Raw genomic sequence first — 15,995 nt, forward strand, 5'->3', positions numbered from 1 at the left:
CTTTCAAGTTTCACAACATCTTTCCGATAGGAAGGAGACCAGAATTTCCCACAATATTCCAACAGTGGCCTAACCAATGTCCTGTACAGCCGCAACATGACCTCCCAACTCCTGTACTCAATACTCTGACCAATAAAGGAAAGCATACCAAACGCCTTCTTCACTATCCTATTTACCTGTGACTCCACTTTCAAGGAGCTATGAACCTGCACTCCAAGGTCTCTTTGTTCAGCAACACTCCCTGGGACTTTACCATTAAGTGTATAAGACCTGCTAAGATTTGCTTTTCCAAAATGCAGCACCTCGCATTTATCTGAATTAAAAATCCATACGTCTGGATGCTGTTTTAAAAATATCTATCCTGAGGGACTTCAGTAGTGATAGACTTGCACTGAGATGATTGACCATCAAAAAGCAAGCACCTAACTACTTGAATCCCATTTTCCAGTACTTGACCCATAGCCCTGTCTGCCTTTGCATCACAATTAAATATCTAAATACTTCTTAGGGTTTCTGCCTCTATCACCTTTAGAGGCAGTCAGTTCCAGATTCCACCACCCTCTGGGCTTACTTCCCTCACATCTTTTCTACCTCTTACCTTAAATCTATGCTCTTGGTCATTGATCCCTCCATCAAGCGAGAACGCTTCTTCCCATCTACCCTGTTTATGGCCCTCATAATTTTACACATCTCAATTTTGACTGCTCTCAGTTTCCCCAGCTTTATGGAAAGCAATCCCAGCTATCCAATCTTTCTTTATAAGGAAAAATCTCCAGGACAGGCAACATATTGGTAAATCTCCTCAGCACTCTCACTTCTGCAATTACATCCCTCCTATAATATGGATTCCAGGAGTGCATACAGTGCTCTAGCTGTGGTCTGCAGTCTATCCTCCTAGGAAGAAAGGTATGACGATGGCTGTGTCTGAGACATAATCATGCTCATGCTTATAATCAATGTCATTTTTAAAAATTAATTCATGGGTTGTAAGCATTTATTGAGCTGGTATTTTTGTCCATCCCTTCAGAGGTGGTGGTGAGCTGCCTTCTTCAGTAGTTATTTTCTATAGATCGCCCCGTAACAACTCCCCCTATTGCTTGATTTTACGAGACATCACAAAAATGTTTATTTCAGCATTAAATATGTTCAATGATGGTACATAATGGAATGATATAACCCCTTTCCCAATGGCATTATGAGGCTACATACACTAACTGAATTGTAATGGCTCACTACCATTTTCTTGGGGGGAACTACGGATGGGCTTAAATGTTAGAGAGTCATAGAGATGTACAGCATGGAAACAGACCCTTCGGTCCAACCCATCTATGCCGACCAGCTATCCCAACCCAATCTAGTCCCACCTGCCAGCACCCGGCCCACATCCCTCCAAACACTTCCTATTCATATAGCCATCCAAATGCCACTTAAATGTTGCAATTATACCAGCCTCCACCACTTCCTCTGGCAGCTCATTCCATACACATACCACTCTCTGTGTGAAAATGTTGCCCCATAGGTCTCTTTTATATTTTTCCCCTCTCACCCTAATTCTATGCCCTCTAGTTCTGGAATCTCCCACCCCAGGAAAAAGACTTTGTCTATTTACCCGATCCATGCCCCTCATAATTTTGTAAACTTCTATAAGGTCACCCCTCAGCCTCCGACGCTCCTGCGAAAACAGCCCCAGCCTGTTCAGCCTCTCCCTTTAGTTCAAATCCTCCAACCCTTTCACAACATCTTTCCGATAGAAAGGAGACCAGAATTGCACAATATTCCAACAGTGGCCTAACCAATGTCCTGTACAGCCGCAACATGACATCCCAACACCTGTACTCAATTTTCTGACCAATAAAGGAAAGCATACCAAACGCCTTCTTCATTATCCTATCTACCTGTGACTCCACTTTCAAGGAGCTATGAACCTGCACTCCAAGGTCTCTTTGTTCAGCAACACTCCCAGGACCTTACCATTAAGTGTATAAGTCCTGCCAAGATTTGCTTTCCCAAAATGCTGCACCTCGCATTTATCTGAATTAAACTCCACCTGTCACTTCTCAGCCCATTGGCCCATCTGGTCCAGATCCTGTTGCAATCTGAGGTAACCCTCTTCGCTGTCCACAACACCTCCAGTTTTGGTGTCATCTGCAAACTTATTAACAGTACCACTTATGCTCGCACCCAAATCATTTATGTAAATGTTGTCCCAAAAGCAATATCCACATTCCATGAATGAATTAGAAGAACCCGAAAAATAACTTTAGCACCAATGTCAATTGCTGCCCTCTCTGCAGTGAAGGGGAAGATATGTAGCCTTGTCTGTGACATACCAGCTATTTGTTGCTACCAATTATGGTTATCATGTTGTACAAGTAAGTGTTAATATGTTGCAATGTGTTTTGATAATATGCCTGCCACAACTGAATAGCTGGTAGTATGGGAAAATTGTGATTATGAAGCTTGCAGCTGTGGAAACTTGTGAGGGTGCAGTGTAGTATGAGAGTGCTGTTTGCTGAAATTTACTGATGGATGAATAATGAGGTTGTGTTGAATAGAGCAGTGATAGACTGGGGTGGTGCGTGGTAGCAGATGGCATTTCAAGAAATATTCTTGACCCTGACCATTTTCATGAGGCTATCAAACCTTTACTGGCACTGTATCCAGCTCTTCATGGCTAGAATTCTGGTACTGATCTCTGTGGTTGTCTTCTCCCACAGCCTTCACAGGATATATCCGGAAGGCCTCTGGGACCCTTGTGGAAATATTAACTTTCTCCTTCTATCTATCTCCTGACAAAGGCTACCATTCTGCATATAAGAAATGAGGAATCCTCTCTTTGCCATGCTGCTCCATGCCCTGATATTTTTCGAGCTACTTCCACCATCTGTACCCAGACTGCAACTCCCTTATAAGAGTTGTAGACTAGCTTCATTTGATAAGAGCATGTTAACTTTAATTGGAGATGGTCTTGCATGAATCTGGATCCCTGATGAGCTTTAGTCACTCAGCAACATATTAAGCACTGGCCTATATGCCACATTCCTGGAGACAATAAGCTGAACAACCTGAATCACTTTGATCAGAGACAGATAATGACACATTGCTATCCCCTTGTCCACTAAGCGCCTTACCTATTTTTAACCAATACTTAGCAAATCATCTGTGGATCCAAATCTTTCAAATAAAATTATAATAATATGGAATAAACAGAACGTTTTTAGTCATTGAGGGGTCTGTAATGAGGCCACACCAATATAAGAATTCGTGTAAGTGAATTAGAATGTAAAGACCAGGAGAATGTTTTTAACTACACAAAGCTATGAGGTAATGGATGCAAAATAAAACTGTTATTGAAGCACCAACTATTTCAAAATTTAATAATAATTACCCTAAATCATTGAAGGGAAGGGATCAAATGTAAATGAAATCAGTATACATTTGGGATTAGATTTATTGCTAAGATTGGGATAATTACCACCATGGACTGGTTACATAGAAATATTGTAAGGTTTAGAGGGTAGAGTGATGCATTTACCCACTGTCTCCATGCTGGAGTTGGGCCAGCTGATATTAGTTTGCTGAAGACGAAAGTTTAATTTTCTCTTAAAATCTAAAGCCAAGAAGTTAGTAGCGTTGTGGCATGTTGGAACTCCAGTATGCCCATAGAGTACCCTTCTGATTTATACTATGTTATTGCAGAGAGATACTGAAGAAAGTCTAGATAACATCATCAACAAGTAAAAAAAAATCAAGACAGACATTCTGAGGTAATTTGAACTCCAGCAACGAGAGTTATACAGTCACTTTGGCGCAAGGAAGCCATTTGGCCCAGAAAATCCACATCACGTAAGCGTGTGGAGAAATCAGATTCATGTTTATGGGAAAACAAGGAAAATAACTTCCTAGAAAAATAATTGAAAGCATGAATAATAAAGCAGTTAAGTACTTTTTGAAGCTGCCACATGCTGATTCTGGTTTAATGATTCGACCAATTCCCTCAGTTTTTTCTTTAATTCTCTACTTGTTTTTTTGTAGAAATACAGGTCCTTCTCCAATTGTTGAATTTTTGATTCATGTGCCTTAATGCCATCTGCAAGTCCATCACTAGTTCTGTCTGTAAAAAGAGAATCATTATTTTATTTTATAATTATATTTACGTCCTCACAAAATGTACATGATACATGATAACAACCTGCTTTACATGAAACCTTTCATGTAATAAAACATAAGTGCTCCAAAAGCATGTTAAAAATAATTTTTGACAATGGGTCATATAAAAATACACAAGGAGAATTTATTGCCTTTGGATTTAAGGATGATCTTAAATAAGGAGAAAACTGTTGACTGAGAAAGTTCATGAGCCAGACAGTGGAAAGCACAACTGCCAAATGTGGAGTAATTAAAACTGGGTATTTGTATGAAGGCTTACTTGGAGGAATATAATCAGAAGAGGGCTATTGGATTGGCTAAGAATGGGGAGAAGCATGTATATAGTGTCATTTAAAACTTCGGTTGAGTCTTTCAAATTGAATTGCTGCTGGGCCAGGAATCAATGTTAGTAACCAGAGGCTGAACTAAGTATATATTAGGATACTGGCAAAATATTGGTTGAACTCAAGGTTATGGAATCTGGGCAATGGAAGACCAGCCAGAAGAGCAACATAATTCTCAAGTCTAGGTTTAACAAAAACATGAGTGACAGTTTCACCGGCAGTTGAGACAGAGATGGAGTTGGGCAATGTAATTGGCTTGGTGAGAAAAATACTAGTCAAGGAAAGTGCAATCCATTTGGTCAGGCGTGATAAGGGAGGAATAGGCAAGGTTGCAGATAGGTTGAAAAGAATGAGGAAGGTTTAGTTTACTATAGTTACAATTGTATGGGAATTGAGGGGGCAAAAAGGGGAACATAAGATAGCTTTTGCAAATAGAGTTAAGGACAATCCAAAGAAATTCTGTAAGTACATAAATGACAAAAGTGTAACTAGGGAAAGAATAGGGCCCCTTAAAGATCAATGTGGCCATCTGTATATGGAACCACAGCAGATGGATGAGATACTAAACAAATATTTCGTGTCAGTATTTACTATGGAGAAGGACATGGAAGCTAGGATCTTGGGGAAATAAATAGTGACGTCTTGACAACACCTCATATTACAGAAGAGGAGGTATTGGAACTCATAAAACTCCAAAAGGTAGATAAATCTCCAAGACCTGATCAGGTGTTTCCCAGAACTTTGTGGGAAGTTAAGGAAGAGATTGCAGGACCCCTTGCTGAGGTATTTGTATCATCAACAATCACGGATGAGGTGTCAGAAGACTGGAGATTGGCTAATGTGGTTCTATTATGTTAAAAAAGCTGGAAAGAAAAGCCAGGGAATAATAGATTAGGGAGCCTTATGGCAGTGGTGGGTAAGTTGTTGGATGGGATTCTGAGGGTTAGGATTTACATGCATTTAGAAAGGCAAGGTCTGATTAAGGTTAGTCTACATAGCTTTGTGTAGGGGAAATTGTGTCTCATGGATTTGACTGAGTTTTTTGAAGAGGTGACAAAGAAGATAGATGTAGGCGGAGCTGTAGACTTTGTTTATATGGACTTCAGCAAAATGTTCGACAGGTCCCACATTGTAGACTGGTTAATAAGGTTAGATCACATGGGATCCGGGGAAACGAGCCAATTGGATACAAAATTGATTTGAAGGTAAGAGACAGAGGGTAGTGGTAGACAGCTGAGTTTTGGACTATAGGCCTGTGACCAGCGGTGTGACACAAGAATCAGTGTTGGGTCCACTGCTTTTCATCATTTATATTAACGATTTGGATATGAATATAGGAGGCATGGTTAGTAAGTTTGCAGATGACAAATGAACAATGAAGAAGATTATCTCAAAGTATAATGGACCTTGATCAGATGGGCCAATAGACCAAGGAGTGACAGATGAAGTTTAATTTAGAGAAATGTGAGGTGTTGCATTTTAGTAAGGCAAACCAGGGCAGGACTTGTACAGTTAATTGTAGGGCTCTGGGGAGTGTTGCCGGACAAGGAAACCTAGGAGTGCAGGTGCATATCTCTTGAAAGTGGAGTAATGAGTAGACAAGACGGTGAAGAAAGCATTTCAAATGCTTGCCTTCGTTGGTCGGAATATTGAGTATAGGAATTGGAAGTAATATTGCGGTTGTGTAGGACATTGGTGAGGCAACTTTTAGAATACTGTGCATAATGCTGGTCATCCTTCTACTGGATTTTATTAAACTTGAGCGGGTCCAGACAAGGATGTTGCCGGGACTGGAGAGTTTGAGTTGTTGGGAGAGGCTGAATAGACTGTGACTTTTGTCCCGGGAAGGCTGAGAGGTGACCCTGTAGTGGTCTATAAATTCAGGAGGGGCAAAAGTAGGGTGAATAGCCCACGTATTTTTTCCCAGGGTAGGAGAGCCCAAAACTAGAGCGCATAGGTTTAAGGTGAGAGGGGAACAATTTAAAAAGGACTGGAGGGGTAGCTTTCTCATACAGGTGGTGGTGCTTGTATGGAACGAACTGACAGAGAAAATGGAAGAGGGAGGTACAATTACAACATTCAAAAAGCATCTAGATGGATATAGGAACTGGAAGTGTTTAGAGGGATATGGGCCTAATGACAAATGGGACTAGGTCTGATTGGGATGTGTGGTCAGTGTGGGCTAGTTGTGCCAAAGGGTCTGTTTCCATGCTGTCTAACACTATGACTTTGATATGGGCTGTTTTAATGCTATGGTAGGGTGAAAATGTGTTTCCAATGATTCAAATATAAAGTTGCAGGAAAGTGGGTACAAATTTGGGATGTGCCAGTACATTCAAGGACTTTAGACAGGTACAGAACATTGTTATGTAGCTCTCCAGAACTGAGTGGTCAAAGCTAGGTTTTTTGAGAAATGGAATAATGACAGTGGAATGGTCAGGAAGTGGAAGAGTCCTGAGGAATTGGAACCATTAACAACACCTAACCTAAGAGTCATGAACTGAAGGTAAATGGTCAGGAATTTGGTGGAAATAGAATTGAGGTAGTAGGAGGTTTTTTATTATTCATTTGTGGGAGGTGGGTATTGCTGGCTGTCCAGCAATTATTGCCTGTCTCTAGTTGCCCTTGAGAAGGTGGTGGTCAGCTGCCTTCCTGAACTGCCAAAGTCCATCTGCTGTGGGTTGATCTACAAGGCCATTAAGGAGGCAATTCCAGGATTTTGACCTAGTTACAGTGAAGGAACAATGATACATTTCCAAATCAGGATGGTGTGACTCGGATGGGAATTTACAGGTGGTAGTGTTTCCATGTACCTGTTACCCTTATCCTTCTAGATGCAAATGGTTGTGGATTTTGAAGGTGCTGTCTGAGGATATTTGGTGAATTTCTGCATTGCATCTTGTAGATCGTACACACTGCTGCTACTGAGTGTTAGTGGTGGAGGAAGTGGATGCTTGTGGATATGTTGCCATTCAAGTGGGTTGTTTTGTCCTAGATGGTGTCAAGCTTCTTGAATGCTGTTGGAGCTGCACCCATCCAGGGAACTGGCTAGTATTCCTTCACACTCCTTACTTGTGCCTTATAGATGATGGGCAGGCTTTAGGGAGTGAGGAGGTGAGGTACTTGCTGCAATATTCTTAGCCACTGACCTGCTCGTGGCCACTGTATTTATGTAGTGAGTCCTGTTGAGTTTCTGGTCAATGGTAAGCCCCCAGGATGCTGAAAGTGGGGGATTCAGTGATGGTAACACCATTGAATGTCAAGTGATAGTGGTTAGATTGTTTTTTATTGGTAATGATCATAGCCTGGCATTTGTGTTATTTGCCACTTGTCAACCCAAACCTAGATACTGTCCAGATCTTGCTGATTTCATTGACAAGATGTGCTCAGAAGGAAAAGGGTGAAAGAAACTAGAGATAAAATGTGAGATTAGGATAATGGCAAAGATAAACACGATAAGTGATTATAGAATGCAATTTGTTCACAGTTTTTGACAAATAATTTTGATTTCTTTTTGGATACAATTAATGCCAACCATGCTGGGTATTGTAGGTTTACAAATTCCAGACTTGAATGACTTTCACACTTGGCTGTATTATATACTGGGCTGAAAATGTGTTGCTGGAAAAGCGCAGCAGGTCAGGCAGCATCCAAGGAGCAGGAGAATCGACGTTTCGGGCATGAGCCCTTCTTCCAGCAACACATTTTCAGCTCTGATCTCCAGCAGCTGCAGTCCTCACTTTCTCCTCTGTATTATAAACTGGGGCAAGTTCCCTACATTTATTCCTTTGATCATGTTTTAAGTCATCAACCCTAATAACTCTTGTTATGGCCATGTCAAATTTTGTTTCACACCATTCCCAAGAAGTGTCTTGCTGTGTTTGAATACATTCAAAGTGCTACAATCATGATATGTTATTCTTGTTCAAGCCTGAAATAGTTTGTTAGCAATTAAAGAGTCAATAAACAATGTACTTAATAATATTGGGTCTTCGAAGATTCTTGTGGACATAGCTCCTCTGAATATTTAGCAGTACATGTAACCACCAAATCCACAAGATCTCATGTTTCTCCCTATCTCATTAGCTAATTTCAGATGAGTGGGAGGCTAAAATTTGTTTCACTGACTTTGGCTACAATTGAAAATAGCAATATTCTGACTCCTAATTGATATCAAAAAATCTCTTTTCGAATATGTTTGTGGGAAAAGTCCCTAGACATGGGCATGTAAATGCAAAATATGGTTTATAGAAAGCCAGGGACCTGTTAGTATTAAAACCTAAGACTCTGAAAGATGAAGGAAGAGGAAGATTAAAAATCAAAATTAAAATATTCAAATAATACCCGAAGAACTCAAGTATTTCTCTCATTTCAGGGTCTGAAATTTCACTGATATGCTGCTCCGTTAGCAGAAGAGGTGAAAGTGTGCCTTGAATCTAGGGGGAGGAATCATTTGACATTTGATGCAAATGAAACACAACAGTACATAACACAAGTTCATCTGTGAGCTGCTCGCTGGAATGGCACATGCCCACACCAACAGTGAAGAAAACGCTTTGGTAGGCCGGATAAATGTAATAAATTCCTTTTTGGCTTGAAGGCTTATTGATGTTTCTTTTTAGCTCCCCAAGAACGTCAACACTTTTACTCTTTTTTTTGAAAGGGCTCTTTTGATTGCCCATCATAAGTTCAACAAAAGCAAGATCTTTGGAATCTTTGGAAGCAAGATGGTATCGGATATGGTTGACTCCTTGCGAGCTCCAGCATGCAGATCTAAATTTCCTATTTCCGACTTCCTGCAATCATTCTACACTCTTAAAATTAATATAATGCTTTTAAAAATTACTAATAACTCTGTTTTATCTAAACTCCTCCGACCGTCAAAGCCAGCTTACTGGATGAAGGCAGCAGACATGACCCACCTGACCACCCTGGAAGAAGGCCAGACCAGCTGGAGGCAGCCTACGCGAGCCCCAGGCTTGGGGCCTGCCAGAAAATGGAGGGACCCGAAAGACCTGCCCCAGGAAGCAGAACCGACACAAAACACTCCCGACCCCATAAGACACCTACCTGGAAAGCAGCCCAAACATCACTATACAAAAATGTGACCTAACCGCAAGCAACGAATTGGCAGCAACTGAAACCAAGAGCTAACTGGACAAATCAGAACACAAGCAGAAACTTACCTTCTCCAGGTAAGACTGAGACTACGCAGTGACTGGCGACTTCAATCAGGCCAATCTAAGGAAGGTATTGCCCAATTACCACTAGAACATTACCTGCCCAACCAGGGGCCTGAACATTTTAGACCCTGCTATACCTCTGTGAAGGATGCCTACCGCTCCATTCCCCCTTTATTTCAGGAACTCTGACGACAATATCGTGCTTCTTCTCCCGGCTTACAGGCAAAAGCTCAAGCAGGAGATCCCCTTGCAGACACACGTCCAGTGGTGGGCAGAGGAGGAAAAGGGTCAGCTCCGGTGCTGTCTGAAATTGGCTGATTGGGCTACATTCAAACAGTCCGCAGGGACCTTGGACGTGTACACGACCACCGTCACAGACTTTATGTGGAGGACTGCATACCGAGGAAGTCAATCCACGTGTTCCCCAACAGGAAACCCTGGATGAATCAGGACATACAGAACCTGCTAAAAACCAGGTGTAAGGCCTTCAGATCTGGTGACCCATTCAAATATAAGGAATTCAAGTATGACCTTCGCAGAGTCATTAAGGCAGCCAAGGACAAATACCAATCCAAACTAGAGACCCTGACAGACATCCGGCAACTATGGCAAGGACTGAATGACATGACAGGTTCGAAAAAGAGACAGTGCAAGATAGCAGATGATGACATATCCCTCCCAGATCGTCTCAACACCTTCTATGCTTACTTTGAGCAGAATTTCTGTCGAGAGGTAACACCTATTCCGACAAGTCCTAATGAACCTTTCCCAACAGTCACTGCATCAGAGGTCAGATCAGTTTTCCTTCGTGTGAATCCAAGGAAAGCAATGGGACCAGATGGAGTACCAGGCCATACACTCACAGCATGCGCAGATCAACTGGCATAGGTCTTCTTGGATATCTTCAACCTCTCCCTGAAGCAAGCCACTGTCCCTGCCTATTTCAAGAAGGTCAACATCATCCATGTGCCTAAGAAGGCTCATGCAGCATGTCTCAATGACTACCGCCTAGTGGCCCTAACTCGGTGGTCATGAAATGCTTTGAAAGGTTGGTCATGGCATTAATCTACTCCAGCTTCCCCACTACTCTTAACCCACTCCAATTTGCCTATCGGACCAACAGATCCGCATCAGATGCCATATCACTTGCCCTTCACTCCTCCCGAGAACATCTTGACACCAAGAACAGCTAGGTAAGAATCCTACAGTTCAGCCTTCAACAGTATTATCCCCTCGAGTCTGATTACTAAACTTAGTGATCTTGGACTAAGCCCCACTCTCTGTAACTAGATCCTCAGTTTCCTGATCCACAGAAAACCATCAGTCAAGATTGGGGACAATATTTCATCCTCACTAACACTTAACACTGGAGCCCCCCAGGGGTGCGTACTCAGCCCCCGACTGTGCTCACTGTATACCCATGACTGCATCGCCAAATACCAGACTGATGTCATTTATAGGTTCGCTGATGACACCACCATCGACGGTTAAATGTCAGATGGCGACGAAACAGACTACAGACGGGAGGTGGAAGACGTGGAAAAATGATGCACCGATAACAACCTAGCTCTCAATGCCAGCAAAACCAAGGAACGCATTATTGACTTTCGGTGGGATGTTACTCATGGCCCCCTACACATTAACAGCACAGAAGTTGAACGAGTGGAGAGTGTCAAGCTCCTGGGAGTAGTCACCCACAACAAGCTTTCTTGGACTCTCATGTGGATGCACTGGTTACAAAGGCCTAACAACGTCTTTTCTTCTTCGGGCAGCTGAGGAAATTTGGCATGACGGAAATACTCTTGCCAACTTTTATAGATGTGCCATCGAGAGCATTCTGCCTGGATATGTCACTACCTGTATGGCAACTGTACCATTCAAGATTGGAGACGGTTACAGAGAATAGTGAACTCGGCCCGGACAATAACAAAGGCCAACCTCTCATCTATAGAATCTATCCACCAGGCCCACTGTCAAGGAAAGGCTGCCAGCATTCTCAAAGATCCATCTACAACCTCTACCATCAGGGAGAAGGTACAGAAGCCTGAACACATGCACCAGCCAGCTTCGCAACAGTTTCTACCCCACTGTTGTTAGAATATTGAATGGACTCACAAACTCTTAACATTCGCCTGTACCTGTGTTTTTGGTTTTGCCGCTGTTTACCTATTATTTACTATCCCTGCTACTTAACTATGTGATCTGCCTGTATTACTCGCAAGACAAAGCTTTTCACTGTGCCTTGGTACACGTGACAATAAATTCAATTCAATTCAATTCAGAAAGCCCAGTAATTTCTGACAAATTGGTTGTAGGGGACAAAATGAGGTAGGCAGCATCTCAGTTATGCATCTCCCATATCAACTTCAGTTTGCTTATGAAATTCAACCCCATTAAGTTAACTAGTAATTGAATGTTCCACACTCAGTGCTGCCATACTGAGAAGGCACAGAAGAGTTTATCCAACCTCCCAAAACCATGGACAAACTTTTCACTGTGCCTCAGTACATGTGACAATAAATTCAATTCAATTCAATGACCTTCACCACCCAGAAAGATTAGAGCAGCACCTACATGGGAACACTTATCATCTCCATATTCTATGTGAAGTCATACACCAGCTTAACCATATACTTCTGTTCCTTCACTGTCACTTGATAAACATCCTGGAACTTGGTCACTAACAAGATTATAGCAGTACCTTTATCACAAGATCTTTATTAATTCAAGTTTCCTTGAAAAAAAAAATCAGTTAAATTGTGAAGCCAATGGATTGTCATTCTGTGTTTTGTTGATAAGAAAAGCTAATGCTGATAGGTTACAATTGCAAAGCATATTCTAATCTCTCACATCTGGAGATGGAGAAGCACATGAGAAAGAAAGAGAAGACAGAGAGTCAGAACGTGGAGAAAACACTAAGATGCAGACAAAGACTGAAATTGTTTTTCTCATCATTCTAAAATTATTTTGCAAGAAAATGACTTCTAAATTCAAACAAAACCTCTATTTAGTAAACGGGTAAGAAGGGAAGATTAATGGGGGTTGGGGAGGTTGGGGAACAGAAAAAAGGATGAAGGAGCCGCTGACCTCTCTATACTGAATTCTTTATTTGCGTGAGTATAACAAGTACAAGTGAGAGGTTAAGGATGAAGGATGTGTCAGGGCAGAATGGGGGAGGGGATAGTAGGTTGATGTGTTGAGCACATAGCTCAGTGGAATAAAAAGAACCTGATGGGAGTGAAGAGGTTGGTAGAAAGGGAAAGAGTGGAGAAAACACAAATGATTGTAGAAGGGGAAGGAATGGGAACAGAAGCAAATTTACCTGCACAGCCTCCACCCCAAATGAAACTTGCAGTCACTGGAGGTACCATTCCCTCCTACACCACTTCCCACCTGAAATAAAGAAAAGGACAAGACCACCAAGATTGAAGATGAAGAAGAGAAATAACAGAGTTAAGGATAAAAAAATTAAAAAGAAAATCTAAAGCTGAGACAGTGCAAGTGGCATTTGGATGGGTATATGAATAGGAAGGGTTTGGAGGGATATGGGCTGGTGCTGGCAGGTGGGACTAGATTGGGTTGGGAAATCTGGTCGGCATGGATGGGTTGGACCGGAGGGTCTGTTTCCATGCTGTACATCTCTATGACTCTAAGTGGCATTCATCAAAGATAGTAGAGGCAGGTAAGAGAGAGGCTTTGGCCTGAATCCTATGATTTTTCTTGGCTAAGTCTGAGTTTATTTGGACATTGTTTTGTTGTGAGACCGAGTAGGTTTTGTCATCCTATCTTATCAAACTCAATGCCATAATTACCTACACTGTACCTATGGCATCTTTTATGTCTAATTTTCACTCATCTTACCATGCATCTTTCCCACAACTCGACACTCAGTGAATATTCACCCAAAGACTGACATCTTTGGTTCATCCATTTCAGAAGGATGCTGTGCACCTAGATGAGCACTTACATTCTAAAGTTGCCCTGACCTGTTCAAGGACAGAATCAGAACATGGTGGAGAATGGGAAGATGGTACTGTGTTTCCCCAACAGAGACTGGGAGGCCCTGGAGGATGGGGCAATGCAAAGGAGAAGAGTCTTTTCCCCGAGTACTGGCAAAGGAGTTCATGCCACCAGTCCCTAACCCTCTGGTCCAAGGTCATCAACCAGGTCAATGTCAGCACCAGCATTTGCAGGAATGGCCAGCAATATAGAAAGGTTAGTGACTTACTCCCTTTACCAGACTTCTTTCTGTTTCTTCACACTTATTCTATCTCTGCTATTGCTCTCACCTCTCACCAAGGCTAATGCTCTATCATTCTCACATTGATGACAAAACCTTTCCTCACTCACTCTCGTCTACTCCTAACCTCCCACATAATAAACTTACATACCCTCTGTGCTGTCTCCTCATTAATTCCACACTGGCCCGAAAGTCATGACACAAACTGTAATCTCGTTCAATTCTGTTGCTTTTCTTATTACATTGCCAGACCTCCTTTGACAGGACAGAGAGAGGTGGTACAGGTGGATGGATTCTTGACATTTGACAGGGAGAGAATCCTGGCATTTAGAGGAAAAGAGTGGTGCCACTCCTGACAGGGATGCAGAAACATCCATGTCCTACCAAATGAGTAAATACTAATCTTCATTCAACTTCAGCTTCACATTAATTGTGCTGTCACTCTCAGTCATTGCATATCACTTCTAACCACTGGCCATGCCAACTTCTCTCTCTTGCCTTGCAGGCTCTGCTAGCCTGTCCTCAAGCTCTAAAGAGACACTCTTGGCTCCCCCGGAAGCTCTGTCTTCAACCTCTGAGGATGAGGGGGACGGAGGTCTCAGAAGAAGCATCAGCAAGGCTGACTCCTGCATTTCTCCCCCCAATCCCAGCCCAGATATCAACACCCCAGTGAGAAACATAAACACGTGTGCGTAAACATCTCACCGTGACTGCTCTGCAGCTGGCTGAAGATAAAAGGGCAAGGTGGCTGTCAATCAGAGGGCTGTGGAAAACCAGCCATTGGCTGAGCCGCATGCTGAAGAGGAGCCTGTGGTTTACATATTGAGGGACTCCATCCAAATCCACAGGGAGGAGCGGCAGCAGACAGGCAGAATGGGCTGCAATTGCTCTCATGGTTCCGAAGCTGCAGCAATGCAGCAAATCCTGTGACCATCTGATTGCCTCCCTGAGCAGGTTGGCAGTTGCCATGGAGGCAACCAGGTCCAACACATTCTGGCAATACTGGAAAGAATCACAAACCTGCATTCCATCAAGCACATGCTGGTCCTCAGGACAAAGGCTCGGCGACAGTGGGAGTTTGTTATCCTTGACCCCAATCCAGGTGCCCTGTCCTCACAAGACTCTTCTGCACTTTCCATGCAAGACACCGCAGAGGTGGCCTGACTCTCCACCTCCACCATGCCTGCCTCCCTCTGACCCTTCGAAGTTCAAGCTGAGAAGGGTCAACTTGACTCTGGCAAGAACCATGGCATCTCTGGGCTGTTCAGACACAAGTGTTCGCTGAGTCTCCTGTTCAAACCAATGGGCTCCAGAATGGAACTGCAGAACAAGGGACAACACTAAGATATAATGAGAGTAAAAGAAAGAGGAAAGCCCATTGAGGGCACTTTGGTGGCATGATGGAAAAAGACTATTACTTTCAGCATAAACGTTCTTGGCGTTAACTCTCATTTGCTTGTAAGTCTCACTGTATGTATGCAAGGTTTGTGAAGGTTTGAAGCTCAGATTGAGGTTTAGGGTGTAGGTTTGCTCGCTGAGCTGTAGGTTTGATATCCAGACGTTTCATTACCTGGCTAGGTAACATCATCAGTGGCGACCTCCAAGTGAAGCGAAGCTGTTGTCTCCTGCTTTCTATTTATATCTTTCTCCTGGATGGGGTTCCTGGGGTTTGTGGTGATGTCATTTCCTGTTCGTTTTCTGAGGGGTTGATTGATGGCATCTAGATCTATGTGTTTGTTTATGGCGTTGTGGTTGGAGTGCCAGGCCTCTAGGAATTCTCTGGCATGTCTTTGCTTAGCCTGTCCTAGGATAGATGTGTTGTCCCAGTCGAAATGGTGGGTTTTTTTCCTCCGTGTGTAGGGCTACGAGGAAGAGAGAGTCATGTCTTTTTGTGGCTAGCTGGTGTTAGTGTATCCTGGCAGCTAACTTTCTTCCTGTTTGTCCTACATAGTGTTTGTGGCAGTCCTTGCATGGAATTTTGTAGATGATGTTGGTTTTGTCCATGGGTTGTACTGGGTCTTTTAAGTTTGTTAGTTTTTGTTTGAGAGTGTTGGTGGGTTTGTGTGCTACTAGGATTCC

The 15,995-nt window shown here is 42.7% G+C and overlaps 1 protein-coding gene across 4 annotated transcripts in view; it reads right to left on the minus strand.

Moving 5' to 3' along the window:
• LOC122561287 (kinesin-like protein KIF27) overlaps positions 1–15,995 on the minus strand; it is a 142,148-nt gene that overhangs the window by 13,256 nt on the left and 112,897 nt on the right. For 3 of the 4 annotated variants that reach the window (XM_043712962.1, XM_043712952.1, XM_043712943.1), the window contains one exon: positions 3,947–4,114. In XM_043712962.1, the coding sequence (XP_043568897.1) occupies positions 3,947–4,114 (168 nt within the window). Of the gene's footprint in view, positions 1–3,946; positions 4,115–12,998; positions 13,070–14,936; positions 15,237–15,995 lie in introns of those variants that run through there. The other variant, XR_006314985.1, reaches the window with a different exon arrangement.

Source organism: Chiloscyllium plagiosum, chromosome 2 (genome assembly GCF_004010195.1).
Source record: "Chiloscyllium plagiosum isolate BGI_BamShark_2017 chromosome 2, ASM401019v2, whole genome shotgun sequence".
NCBI lineage: Eukaryota > Metazoa > Chordata > Chondrichthyes > Orectolobiformes > Hemiscylliidae > Chiloscyllium > Chiloscyllium plagiosum.